Here is an 18300-nt window from a genome sequence, read left to right on the forward strand (position 1 = left end):
GCAATAGCAATCAGAGGCTCCTTAATGTCACACAAGGACTCAATATTGCAGAAATGAGTTCTAAGATGTTACACTGAATTCTGTCTATATACTAGTTTTGTGATGCAGACTAATATTTTATGTAGCTTCTTTAATAAGGAAACAAGTAATTATGTGGAAAATATTTACCCTGCTTTCCGTTTTGCCATTTTGCTTGGCTCAAATCACACACTACATTCAGCCGCAGTCACAGTACTCTATTGAGTTTGCATCTTCATGCCTGTAGGTTCTTATCATACCAGAATACATAACCCGATTTTTATTCAGTCATTCTTCCCCTTTCAATCCAAGCAAAGATCTGCAAGTTGCTGGTTTACTTCAACCAATGGTACCAAGTTTATCCAACTTTCCAGTGAGGTTAAGGTTAGATAAATAACCTAAGAAAATAATAGAAAAGTTAGAGTGCACTCTACACCACAATCACAGTTACTCAATTTGTTGAAGAGTTAAACCCCCAGGTACAGTAAGTAACACAGACTCACATCATATAGAGCTTGCATGTCAGTGAAATTTATAACCATGTTCATTGAAAACATCCATGTTATTTAATATCTTGTTTCTACCCCACTATTATGAGGTTCTGGTATTCTTATTTCTTACTCCATTTCTCAATTTATTTCACCATGTCTTTTGCACTTTGTCTACCTGCACTGCACTTTCTCTTCCGTATTGTTTTTGATTTTGTACTAACTCAATGTGCCAGATGATACGCAAGCAAAGGCTTTTCATTGCACCCAAGTACATGCAACAATAATAAACTTATTATCAAAACAGTAAAAGCAGATTTCCTTTATGTAACAGAGAAATAACATTTATACAGTCAAATACTTACTCACTGGCCTGGAAAACTGATGTTCATCGTGCACCACCACCCCCAACATAGCTTCAGCAAAAACTTCTAACAATACTCTACTTACCCCACCAATGCCTCTTACCTCACCTTCTCTCCTCTCGCTGATCATCCCTGATCGCACTACGATCCTTCTTCACCTCTTTATCTCACATCCCCAAACCTTACCTTCCCTCATCTCCACACTTCTTACTCCTCTCCAGCCCTTTACCTTTCCTACTCACCTGGCTTCACCAATCACCTTTCAGCTACCCGCCTTCCCCTCCCCCCACCTTTTTATTCTGGCATCTTTCCCCCTTCCTTTCCAGTCCTGAAGAAGGGTCTCGGCCCAAAACGTCGACTGTTTGTTCTTTTCCATAGGTACTGCCTGACCTGCTGTGTTTCTCCAGCATTTTGTGTGTTGCTATTGATTTCCAACATCTGCAGAATTTCTCGAGCTCTTAATATGCCTCCCTTCAAATCCCTCACCCTACCTCCTCATCCCACGATCCTTGCCTCACGCTCTCTTATCTCCACACCTCATCCTCCTTCTCCTCGCCACCCCCCAACTCCCACCTCGGTCTCAACACAGAGTCGCCACCGGAAGTCAGAATACAGCCACCGCTAATTCCCTCACGACGGTAGAACACTTCCGGTGTACAGACCGCCGGAGCCGCGATCTCGAAGCTGGTCTGTTTCACGGTGTCTTCGGAGATTGCAGAGACTCAACCCCGGTAACCGCACTAAAGACGTTAGTCAGTGATTGGTCTCATAGTAGCCAATTGTTCACAATCAGACAGCAAGAGTGGGATGTGGCCCGCCGAGGTGTCCAATCACCAGCTGGCAAGGCGACGTCTCTGATTGGATAAAGCCGGTGGGTCCGACTGGGAAAGAGTCCGAATGGAGTCAATATTTTAAGCTCTGAGAAAGGTTCTGGCTTTGGTCAGAATGGTGGCAGATAAGGCCATTCAGCCTAACAGATCCATGATAGTTTTCATGTGTAGCGCTAACTACTGTATCAGCTTAAGCTTATTCATTTTATTACATTATTCCATTTATATGTTCTACCCTTTTATATCACTGATCAAAATCATGGCTGATCTTGCACATTCAGAAAATTGAGTTCAGCAAGTCAGGCAGTATCTATGAAGGGCAATAAAGAGTCAATGTTTCTAACTGAGACCTTCCCAGTTCTGATGAAAGATCTTAGCTGTAGCCAGGATGTGGGCTACAAATTACAAAGGAAGATAGATGAAGAATCTAGTGCTTTCTCAGCGTATATGATTAATAAACTCTTCTCGGGCTTCCAGCCAGTTACAGATAATGACTATAACAGAAGTTTCAATGACAGACTCTGCCATTTTCCTCAGGGATGATACCTGGGCACGTCTAGCCTGGTGGTATTTATAACCCCATCATCCGTCCCTCCTGATTGGTTAGTACTCAACCAATTAGGTTTCCCCTGTCCCACCTTATTTACAATCGAATTCCAGTTCTTACTTAGAATGAGACCTTCATCTTTGTTAAATTTCTTTTCCCCTAGTTTTATTTCAATGGCTTCCTTCACCAGGCCATTGGCACGGCATAGTAGTTTTGTGCTGTCGAAGTCAATCTCCTATGGCCATTGCAAATGCAATGTTCTGCTGCCGCCAGTTTCTCCAGGTAACCCAAACAGATACACCTCCTGTGCTCCTTGATTCAGGTTTCCACCATGCATCCCATCTGGCTGACATAAGCTGCTCCGCATTCACAGGTATCCTGTAAATGCTAGCCATCATGAGTCCCAGGTCATCTGTGACCCTTATAAACTCTGATTTGAGCTTCATTATGGCTTTGTGGATGGTATTAATCTAGTATTTCTTCATGATCTTTGTCATGTAATAAGGGCAATGTTATGATAGTTATGGGAGATATCAATATGCAAGTAGATTGGGAAAATCAGGCTGGTGCTGGATCTCAAGAGAGAGAATTTGTAGAATGCCTGCAACATGACTTTTAAGAACAGCATGTGGTTGAGCCCATCAGCTATTCTGAATGGGGTGTTGTGTAATGGACCAGATTTGATTATGAAAGGAACCCTTGGGAGGCAGTGATCATAATACGTTAGATCACCCTGCAATTAGAGAAGGAGAAGCTAAAGTCAGATGTATCAGAATTACAGTGGAGTAAAGGGAACTATAAAGGCATGAGAGAGGAACTGGCTAAACTTGATAGGAAGGAAACACTAGCAGGAATGATGGCAGAGCAGCAATGGCTGGAGTTCTGAGAGCAATTCAGAAGGTGCTAGATAGACACATCCCAAAGGCAACCATGTCTGACAAGGGAAGTCAAAAGCAACATAATATAGCAAAAATTAGAAGGAAGTTAGAGGATAGGGAAACTTCTAAAAACCAACAGAAGGCAACTAAAAAGCCATAAGAGTGGAAAAGATGAAATACAAAGGTAAGCTAGCCAACAATATCAAAGATGTTTTTTATATATAAAGAGTAAAAGAGAGGCAGGAGTAGATATTGCAACCCTGGAAAGTAACACCGGAGAGATAATACCAAAGTCAGCATGGTTTCCTTAAGGGAAAATCTTGCCTGACAAATCTGTTGGAATCACAAACAAGAGAAAATCTGCAGATGCTGGAAATCCAGAGGAACACAGACAAAATGCTGGAGGAACTCAGCAGGCCAGGCAGCATCTATGGAAAAGAGTACAGTCAACATTTCGGGCCAAAACCTTTCGGTTGGATTGTTGGAATTCTTTGAGGAAATAACAAGCAGGATAGACAAAGGAGAATCAGTGGATTCTCAGACAGCCTTTGATAAGGAGCTGCACATGAGGCACTTAACAAAAGTTCATGGTACTACAGGAAAGATACTAGCATGAATAGAGCATTGACTGATTGGCAGGAGGCAAAGAGTGGGAAAGCCTTTTCTGAATGGCTGCTGGTGACTAATGGTGTTCCACAGGGGTCTGTGTAGGGATCACTTCTTTTTACGTTGCAAGTCAATGATTTGGATAATGGAATTGATAGCTTTGTGGCCAAGTTTGTGGACGACACAGAGATAGGTGGACGGGCAACTAGTTTTGAGGAAGTAGAGAGGCTACAGAAGGACTTGGACAGATTAGGAGAATGGACAAATAAGTGGCAGATGGAATACAGTGTCAGAAATTGTATGGTCTTACGCTTTGGTAGAAGAAATGAAAGGGTAGACTATTTTCTAAATGGAGAGAAAATACAAAGCTCTGAGGCACAAAGGGAATTGGGAGTCCTTGTGCAGGATTCCCTAAAGGTTAATTTTCAGGTTCAGGCGGCAGTGAGGAAGGCAAATACAATGTAAGCATTCATTTCAAGAGGACTAGAATGTAAAAGCAAAGATGTAACTGGTGAGGCCTCACTTGGAGTATTGGAGTATTGTGAGCAGTTTTGGGCCCCCTTATCTAATAAAAAATGTACTGGCATTGGAGTGAGTCCAGAGAAAGTTCATGAGAAAGATTCTGGGAATGAAATGGTTGATGTCTGAGCAGCATTGAATTACTTTGGGCCTGGACTTGCTGGAATTTAGAAGAATGAAGAGGGATGTCATTGAAACCTATTGAATTTTAAAAAAGCCTAGATAGAGTGGATGTAGAGAGGATGTTTCCTAGTGTGGGTGAGTCTAGGACCAGAGGGCACAGCCTTAGAATAGAGGGACATCCATTTAGAATGGAGGTGAAGAGAAATTTCTTTAGCCAGAGGGTGTTTGGATATGGAGGCAGAAAAGGTTTAGTTTAATTCAGCACTGTGTTCGGTGAATACATCACCAGCTGAAGGGTCAGTTCCTGTGCTGTATGGTTCTACATGTCTATCCTAACGTCAATCCTAAATGGCCAATTCCTTATTGTAAGTCTGTGACCCGAGTCTAAACTCTTCATCTGGGGGAATATCTTCCATGTATTCAGTCTGTCAAACTTTCTAAGAACATCAAATGAACTCTTTGAGCTTCCAGCCGGGTACAAGTATCGATTATAACCAATGTTTCGATGACAAACTCTGCTATCTCCTTCAGGGATGATGCTGATGAAGATGGCAGAGTTTGTCATCAAAACATCAGTTATAGTTGATACCAGTTCCTGGCTGGAAGCCTGAGAAGAGTTTATTCATCATATCCACCGGGAAAGCATTAGATCCTTTTGTAAGAATGTTTCCTTGTACGTATTTTGAATGTTTCCGTTGGAACTCTTCTCATTCTTTCAAATTTTAAGAGTGTACAGGCTCACCCTTGCCTTGTACAGCAAACCCACTAATCTTGAAAACTTTCTAAGAAACGTTTAGTGTATTCTGTACCTTGCAAATACATCCATTTTTAGATGAAATAGAGCAAGGAAACGATATAAAGTTGCAGGTGCAGTCCCACTAAAATCACCTTACTCATGTACTCAGCTTCTCTTATTATAAAGATAAATGTAATCTATGTAATCACATCCAAGATATCCTGAAGTGGGAGGGTGAGGAGCCAGAGGTCGTGGTACATATAGGTACCAATGACATAGATAGGAAAAGGGAAGAGGTCCTGAAAGGAGAATATAGGGAGTTAGGAAGGCAGTTGAGAAGAAGGACCGCAAAGGTAGTAATCTCGGGATTACTGCCTCTGCCACGCGACAGTGAGAGTAGGAATGGAATGAGGTGGAGGATAAATGTGTGGCTGAGGGATTGGAGCAGGGGGCAGGGATTCAAGTTTCTGGATCATTGGGACCTCTTTTGGGGCAGGTGTGACCTGTACAAAGAGGACGGGTTGCACTTGAATCCTAGGGGGACCAATATCCTGGCAGGGAGATTTGCTAAGGTTACTGGGGAGACTTTAAACTAGAATGGTTGGGGGGTGGGAATCAAATTGAAGAGACTAGGAGAGAGGAGGTTAGTTCACAAATAGAGAAAGCTAGTAGACAGTGTGTGAGGGAGGATAGGCAGGTGATAGAGAAGGGAAGCGCTCAGACCGAAGATGTAGGGGAGAAGGAAGAAAAAGATAATAAAGTTGTTTGCACTGTTAGGGATAAACAGAGAGTAAGAGATGGAGAGTTTCTTAAATGCATCTATTTTAATGCTAGGAGCACAGGTGGATGAGCTTAGAGCATGGATTGATACCTGGAAATATGATGTGTTATGTACCCCTAGGGTTCATATTTTCTGTGGACAATCACTTTAAAATGTCAGGAGAATGAGACTGACTTTTGGACACTGTTTGAGCTGTTACAAAGAGAGAGAGGGAGATGTCCAACGCAGAGACCCTGTTATTAAAAAAGAGAGAGAGAGAGAGAGAGAGAGAGAGAGAGAGAGAGACAGAAACTGCTGGAAAGATCAATGTTATGGTTTCTCTACAAGTTGTTTACCTTTCCACATGGACACTTGCCTGCTTGCAAAGTTCTTGCAGAGAGAGGAGGGCAGAGCAGATTGATAGACAGCTGGTGTCCAACATGTGGAGATGAAAACCAGGTCCGCTGTTACACAGACATACACACAGTTTCGGACACTGAACAAGCTTTGTTGCACCCACAGGAAGGTGGGGTTTTTGGAGGATTGATTCGGGGAAATCGATCAGTGGCTCTAGTAGTGTGAAAAGGTGCGACCAGTGGGGAATTATTTGTGTCCACCCTTGCCTGTGTGATAATTCCATTACTGAAGAATGGTCGTACGTGTTATGGTCACAGTCGGTGACTTCAACAGATTTTCGGAAGACAACGGGAAGATCGACGGCATTAGCTCACCTCTCACCTCTCTCTCTCCAATGTTACTCAACTACCTCAAACTGAACAGAACTCTCTTCATCATTGTAAGACTGTATTCATTCACCCCGAGGTTTGAAAGAGCCTAGTTTTGTTCATATTTCCACACTTAAGTATGTGTGTGTGTATATATATATATATCATTGCTAACCTGTTTGATGTATCTGCATTTATAGTACTGTATTGCGTAGTTACTAACTAATAAACACTAATAGCTGTTAGCAATACCAGACTCCAATGTGTTTTCCATTTCTGCTGGTTCTTTAACCCGTCACGGGGTACGTGACAGATGTTGCAGCTATTAGTGAAACATGGTTGCAGGAGGGGTGTGATTGACAACTAAATATTCCTGGATTTCGTTGCTTCAGGTGTGATAGAATCGGAGGGGCAAGTGGGAGAGGTATTGCATTGCTTGTCAGAGAAAATATTACAGTGGTGCTTTGGCAGGATAGATTAGAGGGCTCGTCTAAGGAGGCAATTTCAGTGGAATTGAGGAATGGGAAAGGTGTAGTAACACTTATAGGGGTGTATTATATTGAGAAATATACCTGACATAATCATTATATATACCTGAACTATAATCACTATGTATTAGCTATTTACTATACTATGTATCACTTCTAGGTACCGAATATTAATATGTATTATTTTACTAGGCACATTTTGTTATGTGTTGTTTTCACTAGATACTTTGTACTCTCTTAGCTGCATATTATGGCACTTACAGAACACCTGCTTGTTTTGCAACACTATTAGCTGAAATGTATCCCATGTATTACACTCAGCCTTTGTTTAGTACGAGATAACGGTGGCGGACAGGATGCTGCGAGCAGGAATGTACTGTGAAGGAGGTTGTCTGGAAAACATAATCTTGGCCACGAATAAGGCCCCAATGCGAACGGGTGAAAAACAATGGTGACGTACCGCGGGCTAGGCAAGAGCAATTAATTAATTCATATATAGATGATATGCAACTAAAAATTGATTGGGTATGCTAATAAAACCGAAATGTAACTGAGATAAGAAATTACTATAAAGAATGCTGTACACCGGAGCTCGGGGGGCTTTCGGTGACAAGTTCATTGATTGCCTCAGCCTTTGTTTGCAAATAAAGGTTTAATTTTCTTGAAGAATTGTCTGTGTCTCCAAGTCATTTCAAATAACCACGACAAAATTGGTGACCGCGAGCAGGGTCGGAAAGAGGCCCGCGGAAAAGATTCCGCGGGTTGAGGCCGCTTCCCAGTCCCTCGGGAGCCCTTACAGAGCTAACAGAATTACGGGTGCACCCAGAAAAAGGTAAGCGCTTTTTGCGACAATTTGGATTAAAATTCTGTTGGTTTTGGGGGTCTCGGGGACTCAGAGGTGTGTAGCAACTGACCCCTCAAGCATTCAGTGATCACGTAGTCCACGCAGTGGAGAAATAGCCACAGGGATTTACTCTACTTTTCCTTACCCTGCCCGTGCAGCCCTTCGCTCTGTGCGAAGCGGTATCCACAGGGATTTACTCTACTTTTCCTTACCCTGCCCGTGCAGCCCTTCGCTCTGTGCGAAGCGGTATCCACAGGGATTTACTCTACTTTTCCTTACCCTGCCTGTGCAGCCCTTCGCTCTGTGCGAAGCGGTATCCACAGGGACTTACTCTACTTTTCCTTACCCTGCCCGTGCAGCCCTTCACTCTGTGCGAAGTGGTATCCACAGGGATTTACTCTACTTTTCCTTACCCTGCCCATGCAGCCCTTCGCTCTGTGCGAAGCGGTATCCACAGGGATTTACTCAATTTTCCTTACCCTGCCCATGCAGCCCTTTGCTCTGTGCGAAGCGGTATCCACAGGGATTTACTAACACCACGTGGAATTTTCTTCACTCAACTTCTTGTTGCCCTATTCGTACTTACGTGTTCTCGATCAATCCTCTGAGCCTCCTGTCAAACCCTCAATTCTGCCAATATCGGAGAGACAAACGAAAGCTGGCTGATCAGCAAGAAGAGGTGCAGCGAAAGCTATTGCAAATGCAGCTCGAAGAACTGAAAAAGAAGGACAAAGACAAAAGCAAAAAGATGCTGCCAGCCACCACTAGTGTGAGTACAGCCATTACACCATTAGATGGAGGAACCGGTCATTCTGTCAGTCAAGGGCCAGAAAACCCCATGCCAATAATGAATGTCTCCCGCGGAACATTTCCACAGATGCCCTATTGGGACAGAGTAGAGTTAAGCGACAGCCCAGACAGGACTGGAACTCCCAAGGAGGGGGGCAGAGGAGTTATGGGCAGAGAGGATTAGAGAGGAGACAGGGGGAAAAGAGAGGCAGAAAGATTGTGCTGGGGATGCAACCAGCCTGGACACATGAAGAGAGACTGCCCATTTAAACCATGGCCTGTCTCATATCAGCAGGAGCCGATGGCAAGGGAGCCACAGTTTGGCTACATGCCGGCTCCTGGGGGTCCGAGCGGACCTGTAAACCCCTATGCAAGGTATTAGGGGTGCCCCGAGAACTCGAGTGGGAAGGGACATTACCCAATGATAACGAGGGAGGCAGAGGAGGAACCTATGGTTCAGGTTACGTTAGAAGGGCAACTGACACCAATGATGATAGATACTGGAGCCACGTACACTTGCGTACAGCCACAGTATGCCCTTCACCTTCCCATGTCAGGAAAATTTATTAAGACGGTAGGGTTCTCGGGGAAAACACAGTTGACACAGTGCACGGCTCCAGTGCATTTGAAAATGGGAAATAAAGGAATTGTCTTACCAGTACTAGTATCTAAAGGAACTCCGATTAATTTGTTAGGCAGAGATGCTTTATTGAAACTGGAATTAAAATTAGAATGCACCAGAAATGGGCTGAGTGTGGAAAGAGCAGGGGCTCAATTAATAGTGCAAGAAGATAAGAGAGCCAATGTTTTTTGGATAGGGGACATAGAAGATCAGATCTGGGATACCTGGGAAAAGTGGAAACAGGGCATGCAGGCCATATTACCTGAGGCTGTAGTGCCCAAATCTGAGTTACATTGTACTGTAATTTTCAATGAGGCTCAGAATAAGGAGGTAGAGAGGAGATGGAACATGAGGACAGATATTCAACAACACCTAAAAGGGGAAGCCATAGTAATTGGGAAGCAGGGGGCAGCCCTGCAAGTCAGGTGGAATACCTTCTTGAAGGAATGGTACAGGATACCGGAAGCTGTACCCCACATAACCTTAATGGTAAATGAGGGATACCAGTCTAAAGACCTAGGACCCCTGGTAAAGCAGGTAAGCACCGTAACGGTTTGGAGAAAGGTTATGCCTGAGGTATGGATATCCGGAGACAACAACTACATTAAGATAGGGGTAAACATAGATGTGACAGGAACTATGAAGGAAGTTGAAGTAACTCCTCAGCCACACATGCCGTTGTTGGGGCAGGCAAGGGGTCGGCAGAAAAATAAAATATTGGACAAGTTGCCATCTATTCTGTGGTCGCAACATGACACGGACGTGGGGAAAATAGAAACAGCCAGTCCGGTGGAGGTAAGGTTAAAGAAAGGAGCAGTTCCACCTAGGAGACCACAATATCCCTTAAGACCGGAAGCAGAGGAAGGTATAGCGCCGACAATACAGGGACTGTTAAGGGCAGGAGTGCTTAAGAGAGTAAACAGCCCCTGCAATACTCCGCTGTTGCCTGTCCCAAAAGCGGACAGGTCTAAATGGAGACTGGTGCATGACTTACGAGCAGTGAATGAGGTAGTGGAGGATTTGGCAGCAGTGGTCCCGAATCCACACACACTGCTGACTAATATCCCGCCAGAAGCAAGCTACTTTTCAGTAATTGATTTGTGTTCGGCTTTCTTCAGCATTCCCCGAGCCGAACAGTGTCAGTATTTGTTTGCATTTACATACAGAGGCAACCAATACACCTACACTAGAATGCCACAAGGATTTAAGCATTCACCACATGTTTTTAATAAAGTATTGAAGGAAGATTTGGATGGCATTTCACTGGAAAGTACACTGATACAGTATGTGGATGATTTGTTGATTTGCTCTGAAAGTGAAGAGCAATGTGAACGGGATACTGTGATACTTTTAGAGAAACTGGCGTATGGAGGACATAAAGTATCTAAGAAAAAGCTGCAATTTTGTAAGCAGCAGGTGGAATATTTAGGAAGGATGGTATATAAAGGTGTAAAGGCAGTAGCGCCGAGTCAGATTGAGGCGATAACGAAGGCTCCAAAGCCCCAAACAGTAGGGCAGATGATGACGTTTCTGGGAATGACAGGATATAGCTCAGATTGGATAGGAGAATATGGTGAGATTGTGGCACCTTTGAGAACGATAATGAAAGAAGCAGGACATACAAATTTGAAGAACGGCTTACAGTGGAATGGAGAGGCGGAGATAGCTTTCAATACTATTAAGCAGGAATTGCAGTCAGCACCAGCTTTGCCTGACTACGAGAAGGTTTTTCATTTGTATGTATCCAACTGACAGGAGGGTTATGTCACAGCGGTTCTAACACAAGAGACAGGCACGGGAAAAGCAAAGCAGCCAGGAAAGTGTCTGGGTGTACATCAGTTATTATTGCACCCCAGGTAAGCCTAGAGCCGGAACCCATGATAGAGGACCTGGTTGAAATGCAAGGTTGGGCAACGTTGGCAGAACAGACAATGTGGAGGCGACGGGGGGGCCAAGCAGAACTTAGAAGGCCTGTGAAGCACAGAGGATGGTTTGTGGGTAGCTCCTACTCCTTTGTTGACTATCCTAATTTCAGAAGCACATGGAGTGGACCATTGTGCAAGGGGGGAAGTAATAAAGAAAAAAAAAAGGATGGTTTCTGGTCGCCTTACTTACAGGCTTCAGTAGACTATATTTTAGCACAGTGTGAGGTTTGTGCACAGAATAATGTTCGAAGGGGGATTGCAACCCCAATAGGTCACATACCCGTGCCTGAAGGACCATTTCGACATCTGGTGATTGACTATGTAGATATGATAAAGACGGTAAGAGGAAAAAGATACATTCTGGTGGTAATTGACAGGTTCAGCAGATGGGTAGAGGCAATACCCTCGAAGGATCAAAGGGCAGGAACAGTGGTAAAGTTCCTGACAAATGAAGTGATCCCAAGGTTTGGAATACCTTCGGAGGTTAGCTCGGACAACAGTTTGGCCTTCATCCAAAGGGTGGTCAAATTGGTATTACAAGTACTGAGAATAAAACAAAGGTTTGGATGTGTGTACCACCCATAGTCACAGGGCATGGTGGAAAGAATCAATGGCACTCTGAAGGCCAAGCTGAACAAAATTTGTGCAGAGACTAGACTGAATTGGGTTGATGCATTACTGTTAGCAGTAATGAATTACCGTATGCAGACTAATCGGGTAACATGCTTGACACCACATGAAATGCTGACTGGAAGGCCCATGCCAGTGCCCCAATGGAGAGGACCATATAAGGGACCCAGTTTAGAGCAATTGGAACTTGAACTAAGACAATATATGCGACAATTAACTATGATACATAAGTCTATTTATACACAGGAAAAACAGAAAGAGCCGGAGACTGTCCAAAGGGAAGGACCAATCCAACCGGGAGATCAGGTCTACGTGCGAGCGTTTCGAAGGAAGTGAAACGAACCAAGAAGGGAAGGGCCTTTCACGGTAATCAAAGCATCACCCACTGCAGTTCAGGTGGAAGGGCGTTCCTCTTGGTATCATCTCAACCACTGCACTAGGGCAGTTCCGCAGGTACAGTCAGAGGCGGAACCCGAGGTAAGTGGTGAGGAGGAGCAGACTGCAGAGGCCAGCTTGGAAGATCAAGAAGCCGACACTGCAGCACAGGGATTTGACCAGGTGGTAAGGGAGGTCTTTGGTAATTCTGATGACTCTGGGAATGAAGTTGGGGATAGTAGTATTCCTCCAGATGACGGGGATGGTTTGGGTACAATCAGTTTTGCCCCACAAAGTATCACACCTGCCTACTATAGCGCAGATTTGGAAACCATTAACATGGAGGGTATGGCATGGGAATGATGTAACCCTGGGAAACTCGGGAGCACGCAGTAAGAGAAGTAGCACACACACCGTTTTGTCACGACAAGAGAACACATGGTACCAATGGGCAATGTATACAGCAAGCACGATGGAAAGACAGAATTGCTACCTGTGCTCAAAGGCAAACCCTGCGCAGCACGTAGTCCCCATGCCTTATAATTCTTCCACTTGTGCGCAGTGGTGTAGGGAACACAAGGAGCGATGTGAGCAACGATGTCCTGGTCCAGTCAGTGCTAGGGCTTGTTACATGGGGATTTGTGTTAACACTGATCCCTGTTATAGAAACTGTCTGAATAATGCACCCATGTGCCCATATTGGTGTATGCTATATCAGGCGTCCTCGCAATTTGACCAGAACAAGCTTGCCTATCACTGTAATTATAGTAGACCCTGGGCTATAAATAAAAGGAGCCAGACACCTATGCAGGAACAATTTATGATGCAGGGTCATTTGAGTTATGAATGCTTTATGCGGGTGGGCACTCGCCTGGTTGGCCATTTCCAAGGCAACTGCACTCAGACATGGGATGTCACCCCAGGTAAAAAACACATAACGGGTACCCCTCCTCCTGAGGGAGCATTGGACTCTCAGACTATCCCATTAGCAGACACTTGGTGGCTGTGTGGACAGAAAGGAGGTCTGAGATCTATGCTCCCCCTCAATTGGGCAGGAACATGTACGCGTGTCATGCTGCTTCAGGAAGTTATAATGTCCCCTGAAGTACAGTCCAGCGCTAACTTCCCTGAGCAGCGGACACTGCTGCGGCGGAAGAGAAAATATGAACCTAACCCGACAATCCGGATTGACAGTATAGGACAGCCGAGAGGCAGACCTAATGAACTCAAGGCGTGGAATGAGATTGCTGCAGGCTGGGAAGCTCTCATACCTGTGATAGGGATAAGCAAAAATGTTGAATGGATAAATTATATATACTACAATCAACAGAGGTTCATCAACTACACTGACGATGCGCTGGAGGCCTTAGGGCAACAGCTGGATGCAACTAGCAGGATGGCGTGGCAAAACAGACAGGTACTGGATTGGCTTTTGGCAGAAAAAGGGGGTGTGTGTGTGATGTTTGGAGATCAATGCTGCACCTTCATACCGAACAATACTAGCCCAGAAGGGTCTTTCACCAGAGCAATGAATAAATTAAAGAATCTGCGGAAGGAGGTCAAACAGAATGCAGGATTTGGGCATCGGTGGTTTGACTGGTTAGAAAGCAAACTAGGGGGATGGGGTGCGTGGCTGATTAAATTGGCAATGACTGCAGGCATTGTGCTGATAAGTTGTGCATTTATTCTGTGCTGTTTTTTTCCATGTCTCAAGACTTTCATAATGTGTGCGACAGCAAAACAATTCCCGATGCTCCTGGAAATTGTTGAATCTGACCCTAGACAAGGAGAAAAGCCGATGATGTACTGTTACAGTCTGCACGATGCATCAAGCGGACTGGAAGGTGTTAATAATGTGGACACTAGTCTGTAAGGTGTCTGAGACTTTTTTCCTGTCTCAGCTACGGAGGGACAGGTTTTTGGCTCAACAGCCTAGGGTAAGAGAGAGAGATCATTTTGAGCTCCGAGTATGGAAATTGTAGTTGACCCAAATTTGGGATTAAAATGCTGGACTTTATTTTGGCTTTGATGCACGGCCTCTGAGTGTTCTCTTTCTGTGTGAGACCCTGTGGGTCTCAAAGGGGGGATTATATTGAGAAATATACCTGACATAATCATTATATATACCTGAACTATAATCACTATGTATTAGCTATTTACTATACTATGTAATCACTTCTAGGTACCGAATATTAATATGTATTATTTTACTAGGCACATTTTGTTATGTGTTGTTTTCACTAGATACTTTGTACTCTCTTAGCTGCATATTATGGCACTTACAGAACACCTGCTTGTTTTGCAACACTATTAGCTGAAATGTATCCCATGTATTACACTCAGCCTTTGTTTAGTACGAGATAACGGTGGCGGACAGGATGCTGCGAGCAGGAATGTACTGTGAGGGTGGTTGTCTGGAAAACATAATCTTGGCCACGAATAAGGCCCCAATGCGAACGGGTGAAAAACAATGGTGACGTACCGTGGGCTAGGCAAGAGCGATTAATTAATTCATATATAGATGATATGCAACTAAAACTTGATTGGGTATGCTGATGAAACCGAAATGTAACTGAGATAAGAAATTACTATAAAGAATGCTGTACACCGGAGCTCGGGGGGCTTTCGGTGACAAGTTCATTGATTGCCTCAGCCTTTGTTTGCAAATAAAGGTTTAATTTTCTTGAAGAATTGTCTATGTCTCCAAGTCATTTCAAATAACCACGACAATTATAGACCACCTAATGGGGAGTGAGAATTGGAGGAGCAAATTTGTAAGGAGATAGCAGATATTTGTAGTAAGCACAAGGGTGTGATTGTGGGAGATTTTAATTTTCCACACATAGACTGGGAAGCCCATTCTGTAAAAGAGCTGGATAGTTTGGAGTTTGTAAAATGTGTGCAGGGTAGTTTTTGCAGCAATACATAGAGGTACCGACTACAGAAGGGGCAGTGTTGGATCTCCTGTTAGGGAATGAGATAGGTCAGGTGACGGAGGTATGTGTTGGGGAGCACTTCAGGTCCAGTGATCACAATACCATTAGTTTCAATATAATTATGGAGAAGGATAGGACTGGACCCAGGGTTGAGATTTTTGATTGGAGAAAGGCTAACTTTGAGGAGATGCAAAAGGATTTAGAAGGAGTGGATTGGGACAATTTGTTTTATGGGAAGGATGCAACAGAGAAATGGAGGTCATTTAAAGGAGAAATTTTGAGGGTACAGAATTTTTATGTTCCTGTTAGGTTGAAAGGAAAGGTTAAAAGTTTGAGAGAGCCATGGTTTTCAAGGGATATTGGAAACTTGGTTCAGAAAAAGAGAGAGATCTTCAATAAATATAGGCAGCATAGAGTAAATGAGGTGCTCAAGGAATATAATGTAAAAAGAATCTTAAGAAAGAAATTAGAAAAGCTAAAAGATATGAGGTTGCTTTGGCAAGTAAGGTGAAAATAAATCCAAAGGGTTTCTACAGTTATATTAATAGCAAAAGGATAGTGAGGGATAAAATTGGTCCCTTAGAGAATCAGAGTGGACAGCTATGTGTGGAGCCAAAAGAGATGGGGGAGATTTTGAACAATTTCTTTTCTTCAGTATTCTCTAAGGAGAAGGATATTGAATTGTGTAAGGTAAGGGAAACAAGTAGGGTAGTTATGGAAAATGTGATGATTAAAGAAGAGGAAGTACTGGTGCCTTTAAAGAATATAAAAGTGGATAAATCTCTGGGTCCTGACAGGATATTCCCTAGGACCTTGAGGGAAGTTAGTGTAGAAATAGCAGGGGCTCTGATAGAAATATTTCAAATGTCATTAGAAATGGGGATGGTGCTGGAGGATTGGTGTATTGCTCATGTGGTTCCATTGTTTAAAAAGGGTTCTAAGAGTAAACCTAGCAATTATCAGCCTGTAAGTTTGACGTCAGTGGTGGGTAAATTAATGGGAAATATTCTTAGGATGGTATATATACTTATCTGGATAGACAGGGTCTGATTAGGAACAGCCAACATGGATTTGTGCGTGGAAGGTCATGTTTGACAAATCTTATTGAATTTTTTGAAGAGGTTACTAGGAAAGTTGACAAGGGTAAAGCAGTGGCTGGATGGGAGATGCCAGAGAGTAGTGGTGGATAACTGTTTGTCAGGTTGGAGGCCGGTGACTAGTGGTGTGCCTCAGGGATCTGTACTGGGTCCAATGTTGTTTGTCATATACATTAATGATCTGGAGTTGTGGATAATGAAGTAGGTTTTCAAAACTTGCAGAGAGATTTAGGCCAGTTAGAAGAGTGGGCTGAAAGATGGCAGATGGAGTTTAATGCTGATAAGTGTGAGATGCTACATTTTGGTAGGACTGATCAAAATAGGAATTACATGGTAAATGGTAGGGCATTGAGGAATGCAGTAGAACAGAGTGATCTAGGAATAATGGTGCATAGTTCCCTGAAGGTGGAATCTCATGTGGATAGGGTGGTGAAGAAAGCTTTTGGTATGCTGGCCTTTATAAATCAGAGCATTGAGTATAGGAGTTGGGATGTAATGTTAAAATTGTACAAGGCATTCGTGAGGCCAAATTTGGAGTATTGTGTACAGTTCTGGTCACCGAATTATAGGAAAGATGTCAACAAAATAGAGAGAGTACAGAGAAGATTTACTAGAATGTTACCTGGGTTTCAGCACCTAAGTTACAGAGAAGGGTTGAACAAGTTAGGTCTTTATTCTTTGGAGCGTAGAGGGTTGAGGGGGGACAATAGAGGTATTTAAAATTATGAGGGGGATAGATAGAGTTGACGTGGATAGGCTTTTTCCATTGAGAGTAGGGGAGATTCAAAGAAGAGGACATGAGTTGAGAGTTAAGGGGCAAAAGTTTAGGGGTAACACGAGGGGGAACTTCTTTACTCAGAGAGTGGTAGCTGTGTGGAACGAGCTTCCAGTAAAAGTGGTATAGGCAGGTTCAATTTTGTCATTTAAAAAAAAAGTTGGATAGGTTTATGGACAGGAAAGAAATGGAGGCTTATGGGCTGAGTGCAGGTAGGTGGGACTAGGTGAGAGTAAGCGTTTGGCACGGACTAGAAGGGCCGAGATGGCCTGTTTCTGTGCTGTAATTGTTATATGGTTATATATGTCCTACTCATTGCTAACTGCAATTGCACATTAGCTTTCAATAACATGTATACAAGGACATATAACTCTTCTGAACATCATCATCCATTCTCCCACCATTTGAAAATATTCTGCTTTGGGCACCAAAGTGAATAATGGTACACTCCATCGTATTTTCAAATACTGAATAGTGAAATGTTCAAATCACTATTTTGGTATCAATTATTTCCTTACAGATAACTTGGCAGAATTTGTCATTTTAAAAACAATTTCAGTTGATAAAAATTACCTTTCACTATAATTTTGATATCTTAATTTTCAATCTCAGAGTCAGACGGCAAACAATTTATCAATGGCAGGGATACCATTAAAACTTTTAATCAGCTATCAAAATATAAAAAGCGTGCATAAATCAATAACATGTCTTAACCAACTGGCATATGTTGTGAAATTTGTTGTTTTGCGCAGCAGCAGATTGCAATACATAATAAAAAACAATAAATCAGTATATATATATATATATATATATATATATATATAAAATAATCACTATAATTGCAGCTACCATCAGGTACAGACGGCTGAAGACCCTTTGTCTTGCAATCCCCCATGTCTCCTCTCTCAGGTGTTTGGAGTATTTGGTTAGCAGTGCTGTCACAGTCAAGAAGTTCTTGAAAGTGCTCTCTCCATTAACTACAGTACTGATACCCTTCCATTCCTTTAGCAAGTTCTTCCCATCCTTTGAGTACAGGGGGTTTAATCTTAAGTAACTTGTACCATGTACTACTTTGGTGGCACTGAAGAAACTTCTTAAGTCATCGGAGTCTGCCATTCTCTGGATTTCCAGAGCATTCTCAATCCACCAAGAATTTATTAGCTCCCTCACCATATGCTGGACATTTGCCTTGGCTCTTGAATAAGCTTCTCTTGGGGAAAAAAA

The 18300-nt window shown here is 43.2% G+C and overlaps 1 protein-coding gene and 1 long non-coding RNA gene across 13 annotated transcripts in view; one reads left to right on the top strand and one right to left on the bottom strand.

The window, feature by feature from the left end:
• Nucleotides 1-18300, bottom strand: part of hinfp (histone H4 transcription factor) — a 56389-nt gene that overhangs the window by 29109 nt on the left and 8980 nt on the right. For 3 of the 12 annotated variants that reach the window (XR_012096389.1, XM_073030084.1, XM_073030074.1), the window contains exons 1-2: nucleotides 872-1661; nucleotides 169-416 (exon numbers count right to left, since the gene is read on the bottom strand). The exons of 1 other annotated variant lie outside the window; for it this stretch is intronic. Coding sequence is in view for 8 of the 11 variants with exons in the window: in XM_073030084.1 (XP_072886185.1) it covers nucleotides 169-188 (20 nt within the window). In the remaining 3 variants the exon portion in view is untranslated. Of the gene's footprint in view, nucleotides 1-168; nucleotides 417-871; nucleotides 1663-18300 lie in introns of those variants that run through there. 8 more of the 12 variants (XM_073030078.1, XM_073030076.1, XM_073030075.1 and 5 more) reach the window with 8 other exon arrangements.
• LOC140716938 (uncharacterized) lies at nucleotides 13307-14959 on the top strand. The gene is made up of 2 exons (XR_012096390.1): nucleotides 13307-13685; nucleotides 13983-14959. It is a non-coding gene; the product is annotated as an uncharacterized lncRNA (long non-coding RNA).

Source organism: Hemitrygon akajei, chromosome 26 (genome assembly GCF_048418815.1).
Source record: "Hemitrygon akajei chromosome 26, sHemAka1.3, whole genome shotgun sequence".
Lineage (NCBI taxonomy): Eukaryota > Metazoa > Chordata > Chondrichthyes > Myliobatiformes > Dasyatidae > Hemitrygon > Hemitrygon akajei.